Source organism: Anoplolepis gracilipes, chromosome 3 (genome assembly GCF_047496725.1).
Source record: "Anoplolepis gracilipes chromosome 3, ASM4749672v1, whole genome shotgun sequence".
NCBI classification, from domain to species: domain Eukaryota; kingdom Metazoa; phylum Arthropoda; class Insecta; order Hymenoptera; family Formicidae; genus Anoplolepis; species Anoplolepis gracilipes.
The window spans coordinates 13,883,668-13,904,155 of record NC_132972.1 but is presented as its reverse complement, the minus strand read 5'-3'; the positions used below and the strand labels follow the sequence as shown (position 1 = coordinate 13,904,155).

The 20,488-nt window shown below is 25.3% G+C and overlaps 1 protein-coding gene across 2 annotated transcripts; it reads right to left on the bottom strand.

Annotated features, from left to right (window-relative positions):
- Window positions 1-14,973: 14,973 nt before the first annotated feature.
- On the bottom strand, window positions 14,974-19,180 carry LOC140663886 (uncharacterized). Of its 2 annotated transcripts, none has more exons than XM_072888426.1 (5): window positions 19,055-19,180; window positions 16,751-17,018; window positions 16,038-16,154; window positions 15,624-15,731; window positions 14,974-15,325 (listed from the first exon to the last, which is right to left on the bottom strand). In XM_072888426.1, the coding sequence occupies exons 1-5, from the start codon at window positions 19,115-19,117 to the stop codon at window positions 15,300-15,302; spliced, it is 582 nt and encodes a 193-aa protein (XP_072744527.1). In that variant the 5' UTR covers window positions 19,118-19,180; the 3' UTR covers window positions 14,974-15,299. The 2 variants fall into 2 exon arrangements, with proteins under 2 accessions (XP_072744527.1, XP_072744529.1); XM_072888428.1 differs by having other exon boundaries at window positions 14,975-15,325; window positions 15,624-15,728.
- Between the last annotated feature and the right edge of the window lie 1,308 nt (window positions 19,181-20,488).

Below are 20,488 nucleotides of genomic sequence, written 5' to 3'. Positions count from 1 at the left end.
TTTAAAATACCAAACAAGTCTCGAAAAATGATTATTCTTCCCGATTGCGATAAATTACCATCAAATTGACTTTTCTATTATTAATATTCGAGTATATACACAAAATCTTCTTTATATTTGTTAGTATAGAGAATTACAAAACATTTTTGAACAATATTATTACACTTCAAAGTAAAAATATTTAATAAACATTAATACGAAGTAATAATAAGGATAAAAATTGAATACGAAATAAAAATAAATACAAAATTTAACAAAATGTGAATTTTTATAATGCTTTGTTAGACAAAGTAACGAACATGTGCAAAAATTAATAAGTTCATATAGATACTACAATTTAATTAATTCGATGTTGTAAGCAAATATCAAGTTCTATAGTCATAATGACGTTTTCAAATTTTTTATGAGCTATTTATAAGTTGATTGAAATAATTTGCTTTTATAGATTATTTTTCTTTGAATCAGATCTTAGGACATGCTTTACCCACACATGTTACGCAGTTTACTAATAATATGGTAAAAGTAAATGAAGCGACGAGATATGTTTTGAAATGGACACCATACACTATAGCGCTTATTAATTAAACTTATACGATAAATTGTATATTGTGCAAAGGGATCAATTATATATAATTGAGTCTTGAAATAATATAGAATTGAATTGCCCTAATAGTATGAGAAAATTGTATACAGAGAACTGCAGTTTCCTTTTCCTGATTTAATATCTCGTTTCCCGTGACCTCGCCCGCGAATAAATAATTCAATCAGAACGTTAACTAATGTCCTTTCGGTCATATATATACACGCACATACGAATAAACGATAGTAAACAAGAAATCGAACGTAGAACATTTTTCATAGAGCAATGTCTTAGAAACTATTTATTATATTTCGTGAAATGACACTAGAATAATAGTCATTATTATAACTATTTTTTTTTCTTTTTAAGTATTAAAATTCTGATGAAAAATGTAATATGTTTCAGTTTTATTGTTAGTTTAATTTAAATTTAAATTTAATTGAATCTTTTTCTGAAATTTTACTTGATTAAATCTTTAATTTCCAATATTATTATCTATTATATAATTAAATCTCAAATAAACACATAAATTAAAAGAAAAATTACTCACAAATTTAATAAAAAATATTCTTTTCATTTATTATAATTTTACAAATTATTTTGTATACATATTAATTGTTTAATATATGCAAATATATTCATGTGTTTATTTCAAGATAACGTAACAAACTTCCATCATGAATTTTTACTTAATCGCTTGATTGAATTCGTGAAAATCTTAATTTGTAATTGTTATGTTCTAATTGCAAGATTGATAGTCCGCTGATGGAAAAAGGAATAAACGTATCTAAACAAAAGCATTTGGATGAAATCATTAGTATGCTAGACAAACAGATTCATGTTCTTATAACGAGATAGAGAGAACAATTAAATGATTGACGCAACTGTAGCATTCCCGCGAATAATAAGTGAGAACCACACACCTTCTTGAGGGAATTTACACGGTGCGTTGACTCTTCTCGCACGCGTGAATAATGTATGGATGTGGAACGGGTTGTAAAGTTTAATGCGATATCCTTTAATTCGACAAACTTGTTTTTACATAATATCGTTGGTATATTTCGATATGCATCGAAGCCTGACGAAAATGTCAGATTCGTTGGCGAGCTTAAAAATGCTTTCATATAGTCACAAAAAGTAAAATAAGAAAGCTCGCACTTGTGACAAAATTGCACTTATAGTTCAAGGAGACGAACAGGTTTATTGCACTGTCTTCCGTGTAATACTAGTTCCGCGCGTGTACGTTCTGTTTGCATAAATATATCGCATAAAATCTTTCTCAATCATAATACATGTATATTTGTGAGCTACTTGTATCGAGACAATTAAGTATCACATAAATTTAATAAAAATTAAAATATTTGATTAACATTAAAATTTCTTCTTTATTTTATTTTATATTTTATTTCATATATATTTTTAATAATTTGATGTTATTATTTCAAATATCACAATGAAGAGATAATACAAATGAAATATATCAGAGTACATATTATATTTTGCACATGTTGTATTAGTGACTATATAATTAATGTCGCAACTTTTATGAGTGATTTCTTTTCGTATTTCTGTACTAGAAGTAAAGTTTAATCCTTTTTATTTTATTATATCTTGTTTTATAAAAACGAGGTTAACCGCATCATCAGAAATTTAAGTATTCAGTGTATATATTTCTGATTAAAATGTGTACATGTAGTCCGTAATTTAAGTGACAGAAAGCCATACTTTATTAAACATCCAACACGCGCGGGCGTGTATGCGAGAATTTGCATGATCACAGGGTGACGAGATACTCTCAGGTGGTCTTTTCTCTCTTCACACAATCAGCGTCTTATATTTCGATTTTCAATTTCGAACTTTAGCATATATATACATATATACATATATACAATACGTTAGCTGTTAATAATGTCACTCTGAATTATGTTAAAGATTATTTATGTTTTTAAATAATTGTATTTATGTTTGCGTGACATTAGGATTTAATATTAAATAGGATTGTTTCGGAGGGATTTTTATATCTTAAAAAGTGTTATTGTATGTTGAGAAAATATTAAATAACGAATAGATAGAAAGTATAAATGTATATACAAATAATAAACAGTAAAAATAATTAAATAAAAAATATATTTACGCAAACAATGATTTTGAAATAAAATAAAATTACTTTAAATTTATAATATATGTGAATTTAAATATATGTAAAATATCTTGTTAATATAAATATATTTAAAAAATTTCTCATTGAAAATGTGTCAAAAAACGAAAAATTATATTGCGTTTTTTGTAGTTTCCAAGTATTAATTATTATTATTTTATATAAATTAAATTTATCTAATGACTAAAAATTCTCCCATAAAAATCTTGAATATATTTAGACTTATGCAAAATGACGCATAGAATATTAATTTTACAGTACATGATGGTCCAATCTATGACCTCGTGACATCGGGAATCATTTGTTTGCTTTCCAGTGTGACAGAGAAAGTACACTTTTTTTTATCGTCATCAGACGGCAGTAATAGATAGTTACATTTTAAGCAAAAGATATTTTAGTGAAATTGTCTGTAAAAATTTTTCTTGGCCTAATTTTCTTATTATATATATATATATATAAACTAGCACACGCACATATACAGTTACTATTGCTAAAAGAGCGACAAAATTATTTTTTCTTTGCTAGTAAACAAAGACGTCGAAGAGTTTTGAAACTTTATTAAAGAAATCTTCTAACAATATTAATATTAATATTGTAATATTTGGAAATATTATTTATATTAACAAGATATTTTGTAGATATTTAAATGCATATATTATAAATTTAAAGTAATTAAATTTTTTTTGAAATCATTGTTTGCGTAAATATATTTTTTATTTATTACTTTGTAAAGAGTCAATAAATACATTGTTGTATTATATCAGTATTATAATATCTTTAAAAGTCGTGTTAAAAGTAATACATTTTTTCTACAGACAAGATGTTATTGTTGTAGCACTGTACATTTTTAATCATACTTATTTCTACATTGATCGCGAAACATCTCACACGTAATCTCACGAAACAAAATTGCTTTGAACACTCCACACAATTCTCGATCTTGTTACCAAACAGCTTGAAGTACTTGGCATGTCAGGTGTTCTCTTGGTCTGTATGAGCAATTTTCTGGCCTTCATTTTTACGATTTCATCTGCGGGTAATAAGAAAACGTTACAGATACTGATGGCACGTGAATGAGACAACGCGGTCTGCCTTCAGTGCACTCAACGTCATTCGTCATTTCGTAACACATTTTGAATTATCACACCTTGTTATTTTTATTATTTGAATACATTACCACATTTTTTGAAAAAAAAAGTTTATAATGTTTTACGCATTGATATAACAAATATTTCTAAATCCTAATTAGAAATTTTTTTGAAAGATTTTTATCACAATATTTTAAATTAAATACTTATTTTTTAAAATAATTTAAAATTTTCATAGAGAAATAAATTGAATGACAAGACTATATTTAAGTAATTCTTTATTAATATAAAAATTGCTGTTATCAAATATTATAACATAACAGATTAAAAAAATATATGTAAGAATATTAATATATATAGACTTTTGCAATTAGCACTTTTCTAAATGAATTAATCAAATTAACATAAATTAAAAAAACAAATAAAAATATTTACATAAAAAAATATGCATAGTTACACAAAAATATATATATTATTAAATTTTTATTAGATTCATGCGCATTTGAAGAATTGATTGATGTGTGTATTGAATAAAGGAAAATAAATATAAGTAAGTGAATAAATATAGATAAATAAAAAAATTCTCTTTCAAATATCTAGACATGATTGTATAGAAAATAGTGTGTGTAACTCATTGATATCATAAACTCTCTAAATTATTAACTATAATTATTATAAAGATCATCTAAACGTATCTGCGAAAATATATATTAAATGATGAAAAGTGAAGCTGAAATAGTTATTTACACAAACGTATAACAAAACGAAGCATAAAATTTGTACGACAAAGAAGGCTTTTATAAAACGGTACTAACTTTATTGAGGCTCGCATCAAGGAGGATCATAGAACGATAAATTATTCATCATTGAGTAACGTTATTGTCGCCCGAGGCCATATTTCGTTGATTTGATTTTGATCAATCATTTCGAAGTGAGTCGAAAGTTTCACTATATATATACATATGCATAGTCTGGATACATATGAAATTTATCCTGTTATGATTATGACATGTATATATAAACGCAGAAAATAAATTAATAAAGCATTACGTAAAATGTTTATTTAATCAAACATTGACAGACAAAGCAAAGATTTCTAAACTTTTAAAAGAAGTTTCTTTTTAAAAAATCTCAAAACTTCTGAAAATTTTGCAAAAATTAATACACCTTATTAATTTGTATCTACTAAAATTTATATTGCAGGTTATCTATATACAATATGCATGTTTGTGTGAATTGTACTATATTACTAAAACTAAAAAGACATCATATTGCCCAGGCATCAGATTTCTCTCTGTTTCTATCTTTCTCTTTCAAATAAATATTTAATGTAAATATTTTGATGAGATTATATAAAATTTAGTATATTAAAGAAACGCGAAAGCTGTGCAAAACAAGTCAATTCCATAATCGATATATAAAATTATTTATTTTTTTATTTATTCACGTATTAATTTTGTAAATGATTGTTTTAATATAGTTAATGTAAATCTAAATATGCACAAATTCTAATATTAATTCTTCTCTGTTATTATAAACTAAATAATATCACCGATTTTGAAATCAGGAATTGCTGTTGGTATAATGTAATGTAAATAGTTAATTAAAATTTAAAAAAGTAAAAAATATATATATTAATACACACTCTACAAATATTTACGAGACATAATTCGAAATTAATCTCTTTAATAATATAATAATTTATATTATAATTATTGCTTGATTTTATGAATCTTACTATAAAGAAAAATGAGGAGAATTAATAATATAATAGCTGATTATTTAAGTAAGAGTCATTTGAAAATATTTTTCTAATATTTTATACTTGAGAATATTTGTTCTTATTTTGAACATTATAATATAACGTGTGGGTGTGGGTGTTATATTATAATTATTGCTTGATTTTATGAATCTTACTATAAAGAAAAATGAGGAGAATTAATAATATAATAGCTGATTATTTAAGTAAGAGTCATTTGAAAATATTTTTCTAATATTTTATACTTGAGAATATTTGTTCTTATTTTGAACATTATAATATAACGTGTGTGTGTGGGTGTGCCGTCGGTATATCGTCATCTTTTTCTCAAACCTGTCGAAGTTAATCACGTATAATTCATCTTTCGACAGTGGGCCAACTGGTGAAATGTATCCTTGGTATCAGTCAAGGCGGCGCCGGAAATTCCCCCCACAGATTTTTTTTTAAACAGGTTTGACCAGTATAGACATTATCATTACGTACATAAACGATAACATGTTCGTTGGTAAGAATACTTGAATCCGGGACAATGATATAACGCAAGCACAATGATTGAAGTAGGTATTGGTAGATAATAAAGACGATATCAAAATATCTTGACACTTGAAGCTAATGGAAATTTAATTTTAAAATATTTTTACTCGCTGATGTGGCAAATTAAAATAAAATACACTAGTGTTTATGTGTTTATTTCCAAGTGATTTTATATATATATATATATATATATATATATATATATATATATATATATATATATTCTATGTCATTATAAATAGAGAATTTAATATAAATATAAATATTAGAAAAGAAATTTATTAACTAATATATTATTAAAATATATTAATTATATGTTAATATGAGAACTAATATATTTCTTATTGTCTAATTTTTATATTAAAACTCTCCAAAAACTGTTTCATAGATAATACTTTTTTTTAAAGTTTTATAAAATTTTATGGATGAAAGATTTTAAACTTGTAAATATATTATTTGTAAAATGCGTCTTATAGATATATATGCTTTTTTAAAGATAAACTATCTAAATATTTTTCGCATTCTAAAAACTTCATTGTTATTTGCTTATAGTTTTTTTTATGCTTGTATCACAAGCCGAGTATGCAAATTGTCGATATTATTATTGGCAATTAAATATAGAATATATATAAAAAGTAAAATAAATTAATATACTAGTTTCAAGTTCTTAACAACAAACGATTAAATGATTAAAAAACTCACAACATACACTATATCACTATAGATATTCTAACCATAATTGACCATAGCTATTAAGCGCGCATACTTACATAAATAAATAACCGTTCATAGATACATGGAGCTGAACGAATCTTACGCACGAGTGAACACTAGATTTGCATATACGTTCAGTGCATTTAGAGCAGCGATATAAATGCGACCGTCTAAAACGTATATGCATATGTATATTCGATGCTGTAACTTAGGTAATGTTAGATATAATAGGTAATATGAAATTATATGAATCTTCTACTTTTAATACGTAATATAAGAGAAAGTCTTATATGTCGCGTGTTTAATATTTTTATCTCGATCGATATCTGATCTGATAATCGTTGACGTATGTATTTTTTATTTATAAACAAATGTATTTCATTTTTTTAAATATACAATACGGCTTGTAAAACAAACATGAGTTTAATAACTATATATACATTCAATAAATTAAGCAATAAGATATTCATAAACTTTAATTGGATATAATTAATGCATATTGATGCTATATACGTCCTCGATGACATAATGCACCAAAGAAAACTTTGCATTATTTGTGTCGCGTGACCATAAATTGTATTATAAAAATCTTCGCAAATATTTCAACTTAAATCGTTACTTGCACATGTTGAGTATTCGTGTTTATTGGTCATTAAACTACGTGACGGTTACAGAAGATGAGGGCGGGCAATTAAGATGTTATCACATGTAAAACGATGCTGCTTGACAAAAAGAGTGACAGATTTAACTTACGGTGAAATTTTCTCGCTCTCTTGGAGCTCTCATCCACTTAAATTAATTCAGACGATTATGCCATCCAAATGACAGCTATCATGTCCAGCGTGAGTGTTGTATATCAGTTTTAAGCCAACGTGCATCAGTCATTAAGCAAAAGATTATTTATTTCTTTATTTGAGAGAAATATAAATATGATCTTATAATTTACAATGTATTTCCAACAATAGAGAAGAAAATATTTTATATAAAATTGCTTTATACAATTTAATAACAAAATATATAATTCTGTAATATTTTTTTGATATTTTATATATTTTAAATCTATACTACTTTTAATTTGATTTTATAAATATATATTTTTAAAAACAAAGGTAAATTTAATCGGCCCGGAAAATATGTTTAATATCTTTTTTTTATTCTGAGTTACTATGTAATCAAAAATTATGATTGATGTAAAAATATTAATATGCACATTTATTGAGACACAGCCACGTTGAAAAGATAATCTGTATGATAGCGTGAGTGATTCTTATTCGAAATACGCCTACCTATTGCACAATCGCAGTTACAATATTGATATTTGACCTATATGTCGAATTGCTCATGAGGACCCAAGCTGTTTTGTGAGGGAGAAAAAGAGTGCTAACCCCGGGGCATTCTGCTGTAAGTGCGAAAAGGGTAAAACCTTGGCATTCCTCGCGATTACAATCCGAATAATAATTCTCTCCTTCCACGACTTTTTTCCTTGCTTTCGTGACTCCGGATCTGCGTGTTACTTACTCAAAGCTATCCAGTTTCAGATCATTGCAAATTCAGACGCAATCGCGATTGCAAGTCGTTATGGTCTCACGAAATCTCATCTTCTTGTGATTTTTAATTTATTATCGAATACTTTATAGTCACTACTGTGTGTGATTACACGCGTTTAATACATTACACGCAACACAGCAGTAAAGAATGATATGACGTAATTTTTAGAAGATATATGTTCTTGTGAAACGGTTTGTCAGATAAAGTTGAAAAATGATATTTATATAGTAATATTATTTATTATTCTTTTACATATCATTTATTTTAAAAAATTTAACATATTAAGTTTATTAAGTCACTTGTTCTCTTTTCATTGATCAGAGATAACTTATTATGTATTACTAAAATATATAATGCATTTTATTCTTGCGTAATTTGTACTTATAATATGTATGTATTATTAAGAAAATATTGATTGATACATGAATAAGAATGCGATAAAATGTTATGTTTATTAAAATTAATTTTCTTATTTGTAATAATATTTTTATACTTTTCATACACATTGTGACTATAATTTCTACTTAATCTCGTCTCAGCGAGAGAATTATAAAAAAGTGCTAATCAAAGAAATAAAAAGAAATATTTCTTCATAATTTTCTACGGTTACGAAAGTAAAAAAATGTAACGCGAAGCATGAAGATTCAGTTGCAAAGATAATTTAACGTTTTATTGATGTCATTTCTTATATTTCTTCACGTCATAAAAATTTTAGTATTAAATATGTCTTATATATAAAGAGAATTATATTATTAAGATTTTCTTTTTTTTTTAGTTATCTTGATGACGAAATATGTATTATATTTAAACATAATTAATGATTGAATTCAATATTTTCATCTTAAAAAATAAGACATTTTTAACACATTATTTTATTGCAGTGCTATTCTGACAATGAGACTGTTTTTCTACTTTTAATATTTAATTGAAATATATTATAACTATTATCTTTTTAAATATATTAAATATATTATAAGCATTATCTTTTTAAATATATATACATGTGTATAATATATGTAAAAATTTACATTACCTTCTAATATCAGTGACTAATAAATTTTTTAGAGCTCCAACGAATTATTTTTAAAAAGTTAATTATCTACTGGATGAAATTATCATAATATTGACAAAATTAGTATTGTTAAGTGAAATTTTGCTTATTTATACAAGATTATATATTATATATTTTAGTATTATATTGCAATATTTAACTTTTTTGCTAGAATTACTATTAATAGCTCTATTATAATAATGCAATTTAACAAAATCGTCATACATATGTACACATATTTCGGGTTGAAAATTTATTATTATTATATCGAAACGAAAAGAATTGATATCATCCCTGTACTTACGCACGCTTAAATCGACGATGTTAGATAATTACATACTCTTCCCAGAGACAGCGGTTTATTACAGTTATGTAAATCTCGCGCAAAGCGGAGGGTATAATGTAACGATGCTTAGAAATGTGGAATACCGCCTACAGCGTTTACTCTCTTGCGTATGCAAGAGTAGTAACTTATTCTAACGTATGCTAATAGGGACAAAAAAGTTGCAGATAACGTCTCGAAAGTATGCAGACGCGGAAAAGTGAAATGTTTCACGGTGAAACGCAAGGATAGTGCTGGGAAAAGGTGTTAGAGCGTCTCTAATCCTCTAAACTCACATAATTTTAATAAAAGTGACACTACTAGGGTATATCGTATTGCTATGATCTGTCTTACATCTATATCAGAGAAAAATAATACAAATATATTTTGTACTTTAACTTAATTTATTCTCAAGAAAAGAACTTGCATCAATTTTTAAAAGAGAAATAATTTAATTCATAAAAAATTTGTATGATCAAACGATCTAAAATTTTGCGGATACTTTCTTTTCTTATCACACTTTTTTGCGGTGAATTTACAGTGTTCAGATACTGTCATAACATGACGCAATAGTACATAATGCGTGCTTAAACAGTTGAGGCAACTATGACAGTAGCTTTTATTCCCACGAGTCGTCCGTGAAATCGATATTATATAACAACACATATGTTTACGAAATGTATGAATGTGACCAGAGAATATACATATTATTAGACAATCACTGGGTACATATACTGTATTACATAATATTATGTACGAATTGCTTTACGAATGCCACTGTGAAATGTTTCTTAGCACTCCGCGCGATGGAAAGAAACCAAAATTACACCGAAATTAATTGGAAACCAGAAATATCGATGCATTTGAACACGATACATTAAATAAAAGCAGATAGTTATCGCACGCATCTTCTTATTATTTTTTTCTCATCGCTAGCGAACCGTATATTATGTTGTTCCTGTTAATTCTACATGATCTAATCTCACACTACTTTAAAATCGGTTTTATATAAACAATTTCCTATTGTTCGATGTAATAACTTTTCTATTATTTCTCACAATAGTTATGTGAACTATCTGAAAATGAGATACCTTTCATCCTCTCTTGACATCAGCTTGAATCAATATAAATTATTAATTAACTGGCAACATATAAATCAGTCCTTTTGCAAAATCCACTCTTTTTGAAAATCAATCAATTAAAATATTAGTGAAATCTTATTTTGTATACTTTAGAGATGCACTATCTTATTATAATTACATAAAATATTGAATATATTATCAACATAGAATTTTAAAGATCGTTTCGTGGAAGCGCGAAAATATTAATTACGTTCATCATATGATTGCAGTCAAAGTATAGCATCGTGCAATATAAATAATTGTATTGCCTAATACAGAGAATAACATGTGAAATATTCATCTTCTTTTTAAAATAATACTAAAGATGAATTACAACCAGGTATACCTGATTAATTACGCAATTACATAATTAATCATACATCCTTATAATGCAGAAAATGTCAGAAACTTGGACACTTATCAATCGCTACCTATCTTATAATAGCAAAATATGAATGTTCTCCGACAAATAAATTTTGCAATCGAACGATGTGTTGTCACAGAAATTTATATAATTTTACAGTAATTTTCTTTGCTACATTATAAAAAATGCTTTGTTCGTGACGTCCATTCCTGTTAATTTCGCGCAATCTAATCCGAGCCTCTCTGATCGACGGGTATGCCGGCTGACCGACCCTGATCAAGCTGCGTCGAGAACCACATTCTGACTCGTATGCAAGAATCGACTTTCGCTTCGTCCGTCGTCGCATGTGCTCTGCGCAATCTTGCATCTTGATGTTACTTATGTGCGATCCCGCTTCTACGAGGGAATCTTGTTTTCCCTAGTCAGATGAATAGAATTACGCGCGTGTTTGTTGCGGAGATCATAGATACGTGCATTAATCTAATTCAGACCGAAGAAAGAAAAGATAAATATATAAATAGATAAAGAGATAGAACAGAGAAAAAAAAAAGTAGGAAATCGATTTTTCCCTCTGTCTTCTAGCGATCTCACATTTGTCTCGTATGTATCTTGTCTAAATTACGAACACAGCAAATATCTTCAAATTAATAATAATACTATTAATTTTTAAATAATGTACTAATTATACATTTAATATACATTGATTATCGCAATATTTTATTGCAATTATAAAGCACGTACAATTTTTTAAATATATTTTAAAATATTGAAACTAATTTTTTAAAATAATATTTAATTTAAGAAAGTTTATATTAATATTATATTGATTTTTTGTTATAATTAAAATTAAATTTTATTATACTCGAATCGGATCAATTGACGAACTAAAAATTTCTTTTCTCTGTCGGGTGATACGGACACTTTAGGCCCATATTTAATCCGACTATTTAATTCGTACATTCACGAAATCTTGCATAGTCAGCCAATATTTTCAGATCGTACCGTGAACACTTTCACACGCAATTCTTCATTGAAGCTTTCTCTCGCACGTTTCCGGCTGAAGGAAAGGAAACGGAACACATTTATCCGCGTATTGATCGATAAAAATCTAAATACCTAGACCATTTGTCTCAAGTAAATCCCAAACGTGACACAGACAATAGTAAAAGAATGATTAGTCATGTCGAGACATTAGATACAGAATTAGTGAACGAGATAAAAACAAACGAGATATTTGTGATCCATGTGCTTTTTACGTATTCGACCTAATTTTCATTTAACTTAAATATATAATTGCGAACTCTGATTAATTAAATTGTATAAATTATAAATATCTTGCTCCAACGTGCAGTTTATATCATCAGCCTGCTAAATTATAGCAAAGTATTGTTTTTTCAAAAATATAATATGCATCAAGTATATTCGTCATTATTAGTATTAATTTTATAATCTTTAATTAAATTATAATCATATTTTTATTCTTTAGATAATATTCTGCTTCAGACAATATCAGTTAAACTTTACCAGTGTATTGTATTATACCCCAGTATTCCCATTCTTTCGCATGCCGATCGTCGTGATTCACTTAAGTCGAGACTGGTCTGTATCCCGCATTATTGTATCCTGGTTGCTCTGCACGTAAGAGCTCATTTCTCAGTGACTCATAGCGTAATCGAAGATTGATTAATTGTAAAGTTTTAGGACATTTTAGCGCCTGCAATAATTCTATTAAACATTCCATTTTTCTCATTTAACTAAATTTATTATTAAAGTACATAATAGTTTTGTGTTAAATAAAACAATTTATGTATAAACTATTATTTATATAATTTTTTCAAGACAGCATTTTTCATAATTAGTGTTAGATATTAATTAAAATTAAATAGGACAATTATAAAGAATCATTATTTATTGAATAGAATTATTATTGAGAAAAATTACTTTTTAAATTACTTGATTACTTATATTGTATTGATATACTTTTTATTAATTTAGTAATTAATAATAATAAATTAATAGAAGCACGTTAGATTTTAAAAATAAAATTGAATTGCTAAATTAGGTATGTTGATTAAATGATTTTATTGTCAATAAAAGATAATCTAATAGTTCATAATCATTAATTATGTAATAAAAATGTTCCTTTTTGAAAAGAAATGTCTAAATAATATAAATAGTCGTATATATCTATGCGAGCTTATCATCATTTAGTATCTAATAATAAGTAGATAAATGAGAAAAATTAAATATATTGCTTAATGAATGTGCATTGTATATAATTCAACAGCATAAAAACAAGAATTTTTTTAGTTGTCTTTAAAAGGTCTTAAGAAGGTGAAAATGTTACATGTTTTCATTGTACGAACGTTATGTGTTAATAGGGCTTGTCTTTTACGGCGTTAAATTGCACATTTGTTGCAATTCGCCAACAGTTCATTGTGTGTACACGCAGAAAGTGAGAGGACGTAAGCTTCTCGTAATAGGGTGCCCGACATTACTTTCACAACGAGAGCAAGGTCTTATTTTCTACATTGATGACTTTCGCTCTTCCTTTTCCGATATTGTCATATTTAATTTTAATGATTCATTTTATGATAAATTTAACATATTGAATAATTTTTAATTTGTGAATAATTTATGTAAATTTAAATGTGTGTAAATCGAATTCATAAAGAAAGAAATGTTTACAATTTATAAATGATAAAGTCTTGTATTAAAAAATTTAAATTTCAAATAATTTTCTATTAAATGTAAGAAAAGAATAGTTTTTAAATAAAATTATCCTTTGAATTAACATTTTTTTGATAAAATATCGCGAAATATACAAAAAAGTTGATAATCTTCAAAAGTTTCATGACGATGTAACAATACTTAATTAAGCTTTCGTTTTTTTAACTTAATAATTGTATTAACATTACTTAATTTCATTAATAATTTAAGTTATTGCTCTAATTCTGCTATTATTATACTAATTTTTATTATATTTATTTTTATTATGTATGCGTGTAAATTTAAAAATAGAAAAATCAGAAAAAACGTATGTATATATTCATACATGTAAAATAATATTATTTGTTAAAATTATTTTAAAATCTTTTTTCATATAATTTTATTTATTAGATATTTTTTAATTAGAAATATTATATGTTAAATACATATATTATATCTAAATATTTAGAATAAATATAAATATATTTTAAAAGATAAAAATAATAATTATTGTTATCTAAGATCTTATTGAATATTATCAACTGCAAGAAATGTTAAAAATAACACGCTGACAATGTCAGTATCGTTCTTATCAACGTTCTATAACAGTGATCTTATACTGATAGAATAAATTAATGCAATCTCCGAAGATATTGTATACTACGACATCTCTTGTATAAAGTATGAACATATTCATACACAATTAATCGTATTTTCATATTATTTATTATTTAATCATTATGAAAAATATTTGTTAAAATTCAAAGGTAATAAATACTTCATCACACAATTAAATAATACAAAATTGCAGTGCTTATTAATCATCTTGAGAGACTGGAAATGAAGAAATGTTTGTTCAAATATTAAACTCTGGATAAATACAACACGTTGAATATATAAAAATCGTATAAAATAATTTGAACACTATATATTTTTTTTAGGAGATAATTTTATGTTAATGTACAAATATTAATACATTTGTTATTAATTATGTTGTATAGATATTTGTTGTTAGTATATTACTGAATTTATATGTATATCCCATCAAATTTATCTATATCATTATTGTTTTATTATTTATTCCATAGATAAAGGAGTTGTAAATGAGCTGCTTCCAGATATTTCTATGGGTGAAGTAGTTGTAGATGAGTTGCTTTTAGATAATTCCATAGGTGAAAGAGTTGTGAATGACCTGTTTCCAGATAATCCCATGGGTAAAGCAGTTATAGTTGATTCACTTGGCCTGGTGTGCTTACAGATGATCCATTTACAGGTGATTTAGTAGTCATAGAGCATTTGACTTACTCGTAGATAACACGCTTGTAGAGTCAGATGAACTGGTCGTTTGCGCTTAAGTTGTCATAGTTGATGTCATCGCTGTTACAGTTGATATTATTATGATTGATTAACAATAATAATTAATTAAGCTTTCGTTTTTGTAACTTAATTATTGTGTTAACATTACTTAATTTCATTAATAATTTTTTAAGTTATTGTTCTGATTTTGCTACTATTATACTATAAATTTTATTATATTAAGTATTTTATAAGTACTGCTAAAAAATTTGATTTTGTAATCGATAAGTTTATTATATAAATATAAATATAAATAGTTTATTATTATAATCAATAAGAACATTAAATTGAGGCAGAACTAATAAATCCTTCATCTTACGTGTAGGTGACATGCTTGTAGATTCAGATGAACTGGTCATTTGCGGTCCAGGTGTAATAGGTGTTGTCAATTTAGTTGATGGTGTTTCAGTTTTTGTTGTCATTGCTGCTGTTACAGTTAATATTATTACGATTGATTAACAATAATAATTAATTAAGCTTTCGTTTTTGTAACTTAATTATTGTATTAACATTACTTAATTTTATTAATAATTTTATTAAATTAATTTTTTAAGTTATTGTTTTGATTTTGCTATTATTATACTATAAATTTTATTATATTAAGTATTTTATAAGTACTGCTAAAAAATTTGATTTTGTAATCGATAAGTTTATTATATAAATATAAATAGTTTATTATTATAATCAATAAGAACATTAAATTGAATCAGAACTAATAAATGCTTCACTTTACTTGTAGATGACATGCTTGTAGATTCAGATGAACTGGTCATTGGCGATCCAGGTGTAATAGTTGTAGTTAATTTAGTTGATGGTGTTTCAGTTTTTGTTGTCATTGCCGCTGTTACAGCTGATGTTATTACGATTGATTAACAATAATTAATTAAGCTTTCGTTTTTTTAACTTAATTATTATTCTCTTATTATTATCAATTATAAAAAAAAGAATTTTAATTTAATTATCATAAACTTATGTTTACATGTAAAATCTACAATTAAATATAGATTTTCGATTGCAATAACATAAATATGAACATATTGCATGTAACACTAAAATTATTAGATAAACTTATTTGACTTATTAGGTAGACTTGTTAGACAGAATCACTAGAGATAATTTTGACTTTGAAGAAATTGTTCGAAAAAAATTTGATTAACTTATCCTGTATTAGTAATTATTTATTTGTTTTTAAACTATAATCTCATGTAATACATATACATAATAGAAGAATTTAGTTATTAAAATTATTTAAAAAATTGCGTAATATTTAACATAGGTTTAATGGAGATATAACAATTAAAATAAATCAAAATAAAATGAAAAAACAAATAGTTATTTGACTCTCTCTTATATTTTTAAGAGATAAATAATTATGAACAATTACTATATTTAAGAATTCTTTTCAATATAACAAGATATTTATTTCTATTATTATTTCTTTTATACCTGTTGTAGTGATTGTTGAAGAACCTGAAGTTATTGTTGATATCGGTGTTTTTGGTGTAGTCGAACGATGTGGTAAATACAATTCGGGACATTTGACAGCACACAGGAAATTTACTATATATGGCATGCTATCGGCAGAAGTGCAAGACGAGTTACAAAAACTTTGACGTAAATTTTCTAAAAAGTCAAAGCCAAATCTTCCAGTCCGTGAAGTGTTAACACGATCGTATGAAACATTATGATGTAACTTGTCAAGCCACACTGAATCCTAAATAATATATGTATATATATAATGAGAACTTACATATAGTGTAAATTTTGTTCATCAAATTGACGTCATCCATTTAAATTCTAGTATCACAAATATCTTCAATCAACTTATTTTTAAAACTTTATATAATTTAGTTTCTACGAAATATATATATGTATATGTACATATATAAAATACGTTTTTATATATATGCCTTAATTTTATCAATCATAATAATTGTTATAGAAACAATATTATAAAGCTACTAAAATACATTTATCTCATTTAAATGAAATTAAATTATACAAAAGTTTTACAAATTAGTTGATTGTAGATATTTGTGATACCAGAATTTAAATGGAGGATTACAATCTGATAGACAAAATTTATATTATATATAAGTTCTCATTTAGCTTTTAGTAATAAGAATAAAATGTGGTATAAAAATATATCTAATTATAGGGAAACGTTTTTATGACAAAAAATAACAGGGTGTCTAAGCAAATATGGAAAATCTGGAATTCTTAGGAATTTCTTTCGTATCTGAAAAAATCAGGAAAGTCTCATGGAATTTTGTTGGGATTCAGAACTTATTATTATATTAATTTGTTGAGAATTTTTTCGAAAATTCTTTTTAATAATTTTTCTTTCATATTGTAAACAGTCAGCCATATGTGTGAAATATCTCATTTTGTGGAAACTTATTAATTATTTAAAGTTCTGGTTTTATTTTTAATAGTTTTAGAGCTCTTAATAGATTAAACAAATAATTCTGTCTATTAAATAAAAAAACAATAATTCTGACTATTAAACAAAAAAAAAATGACTCGGGGCAAACTGAGACAATTTTTTTAGCATTTCTTACCAGATTTTAAGCACTTGAAAATTCTACAATAGTTCTACAAAAAATCCTATGCATAAAAATAATTAGAATATTAATTAAACAAATTAAATCGTCTGAGATGCTAAACATATAAATATCGAGGTGACATGCTCGTATCTCCGCTTGTCTATAATAAATTAATCGTGCATATGTACAGAAGATACCTTTACAAATGAATTTATACATATATCAATATATGTATTTATACATTTTGTATATAGGTGTTCCAATATGTACATAAAATCATGTGTAAACGTATTAATGATCCTTTCTGTATGTACATATTATAAAGATAATAAAATATGTATTTGTTCTATTGTTAACAATTTTTAAATATACTTAAAAGGACTTCAATATTATATATGTTAAGACATTAAATATACATATAAACACGAAATCTCATTTACGATTTAGGCGATAATTTGTATAATTTATTCTACAAGACTACATAATCGTACTTGTACATTAAAATATTTATTGAGAATCCTGTTCTACAAAAAGTTCTACGCGTAAAATTGTTAGAATAAATTATACAAATTATCGCCTAAAACGTAAATGAGATTACGTATTTATATGTATATTTAATGTTTTAACATATATAATATTGAATATGAGGTACATATTTTTTTGTAATTTCAAAAATGAAAATTTTATGTAAATGAAAATTGTCATTTTATGAAAGTTATCTTCTGAAAGTTTTTTTAAGTATATTTAAAAATCTAGAAATTGAAACTTAAGAGGCTCTATGTTTTTCCTTCATATAAATGAAAAACGTTAGAAAACATAATAAAAAAATTTATTTATAGAAAAAGTAGCGTTAAAAAATCTTGAAAATATTCTTTTGATTTGGAATTTTGAACAAAAACATTTGGAAAATTAGAGATCTTTCAGGAAATCTTTTTTACAAGATTTGAGTAGACACCCTGAATAATGCATATCATGAATAATTATTTTTCCAAAAAGTATCTAAACTTTATTATTACAAGTCACAATGAGCTTGTAATAGTATTTGTAATACATAACCAATATTGAAGAGAGAGATACTTATTAAATTAATTCATCAAATATATTTTATGAGTGCCCACACGCACGACACTAAATGTGTCAGAATTTTTTTAAGTATTTTATAATACTTAAAATCAGTTAATATTATATTGCAAGTTTACGTTACCTGTGCTAAAGTTGTTTGAAACAAAATCAACAGATTAATAACCCAAGTACTGAAACATAACATTTTGTTCACACTATATTTATTGAACTTATTTTTTTAATATTATTGGATGCACTTCGCTACGCACTCTGCAACCATTACAGTCTCTTGCAATTTCTCTGCCCGTTTATATAAACGAGAAATCTGTATTTTTAAAAATGCAAACGTGACAAACTGCGTATAAACACATTACTCACTTCTCGGGATTTTTTCACAAATTGTCTACGCTCCTTATCTCGCGTATATTAGATATTCTAAAGACGTTGCAATGCAATTCATAATATGTAGATACGCTTTATCATCACAGATGTTCCACTTTTGAATCTCTTGAATCTTCTTATCCTTTACACATATTTTAACCTTCTTACTCTATACGTATATTTTAATTATATTATAAATGAAAAGAGAGTTAATTCAATCCATTAAATCAAATTAACAAAGCAAAATAGATTCAAAGTTTCTGTCATATGATAATGATAGAACTTTGAATTGGTTTCTATAAGAAGATTTTTGCTATCTAAAAAAAATATATTAAACAAGTAATACTCTGTGCTAATAGTATTTCTTATTAAATAATTTATTTTAAAAATATCTTACTTGACTCTTAAAATACTTCAATACATTTTTTAGTAATCAATATATTTGAAACGAGAATATTATAAAATTATATTATTCATATTTAGTGATATCAGTAAATCATTTAGAAAACTTGTAATTCTTTTAGAGAAAGCACGTTATATCTCATCTTGATACTTGATGTTTATCCAGTATTTTCAAATTTATTGATACAATACGAGTAATCTGTACATAGATATTATATACATTTACACATATTTACATTTATATATACAGTTTTATATATATAATATGATTAAACATATTGAAAACGTACATATGTACATTTTTTAACATATTTTATTTAACATATTAATATTAACATTTAATTTCTTTATGAGCTGAGATATTTTGTTAAGATATTTCTTTTATGAATGAATTGCATAAACTATAATGAATTTTTTAATCTTATTTTATTAATAATTTTAATGTTATTACATAAAATGCGCTTATTGAAATTTTAAATATATCTACATTCTAAATACATTTTATTTTATCAGAAAAAAGATAATTCTTAGAATTCTCTGAAATTATTAATAACAGTTATAAATAAATGAAGAAAATATTCAAATTATATATACATTATTTATATAAGCAATTTTAATAACAAGTACTATGCTGCATATATGCAACATTGTAAGTAATACTCATAATATAAGCAATAGTCATCCCTCGGAATTATGAAACGTTAGTGACGATGTTATCGTGACTTTATCTTGTCATAAAAAATTACAACACGTGACTAGAATGCAGAAAAGAACATTGCTATGAAAATTAAAA

Excerpts from the sequence above, each read along its gene's own strand:
- LOC140663886 (XM_072888426.1), bottom strand. The coding sequence starts at position 19,117 with ATGTTATGTTTCAGTACTTGGGTTATTAATCTGTTGATTTTGTTTCAA. Across the intron at positions 16,155-16,750 it reads TTCAACAATCACTACAACAG|CTGTAACAGCGGCAATGACA; the intron begins GTATAAAAGAAA and ends TAATAACATCAG. Across the intron at positions 15,732-16,037 it reads TACAAGCATGTCATCTACAA|CAGCAATGACAACAAAAACT; the intron begins GTAAAGTGAAGC and ends TAACTGTAACAG.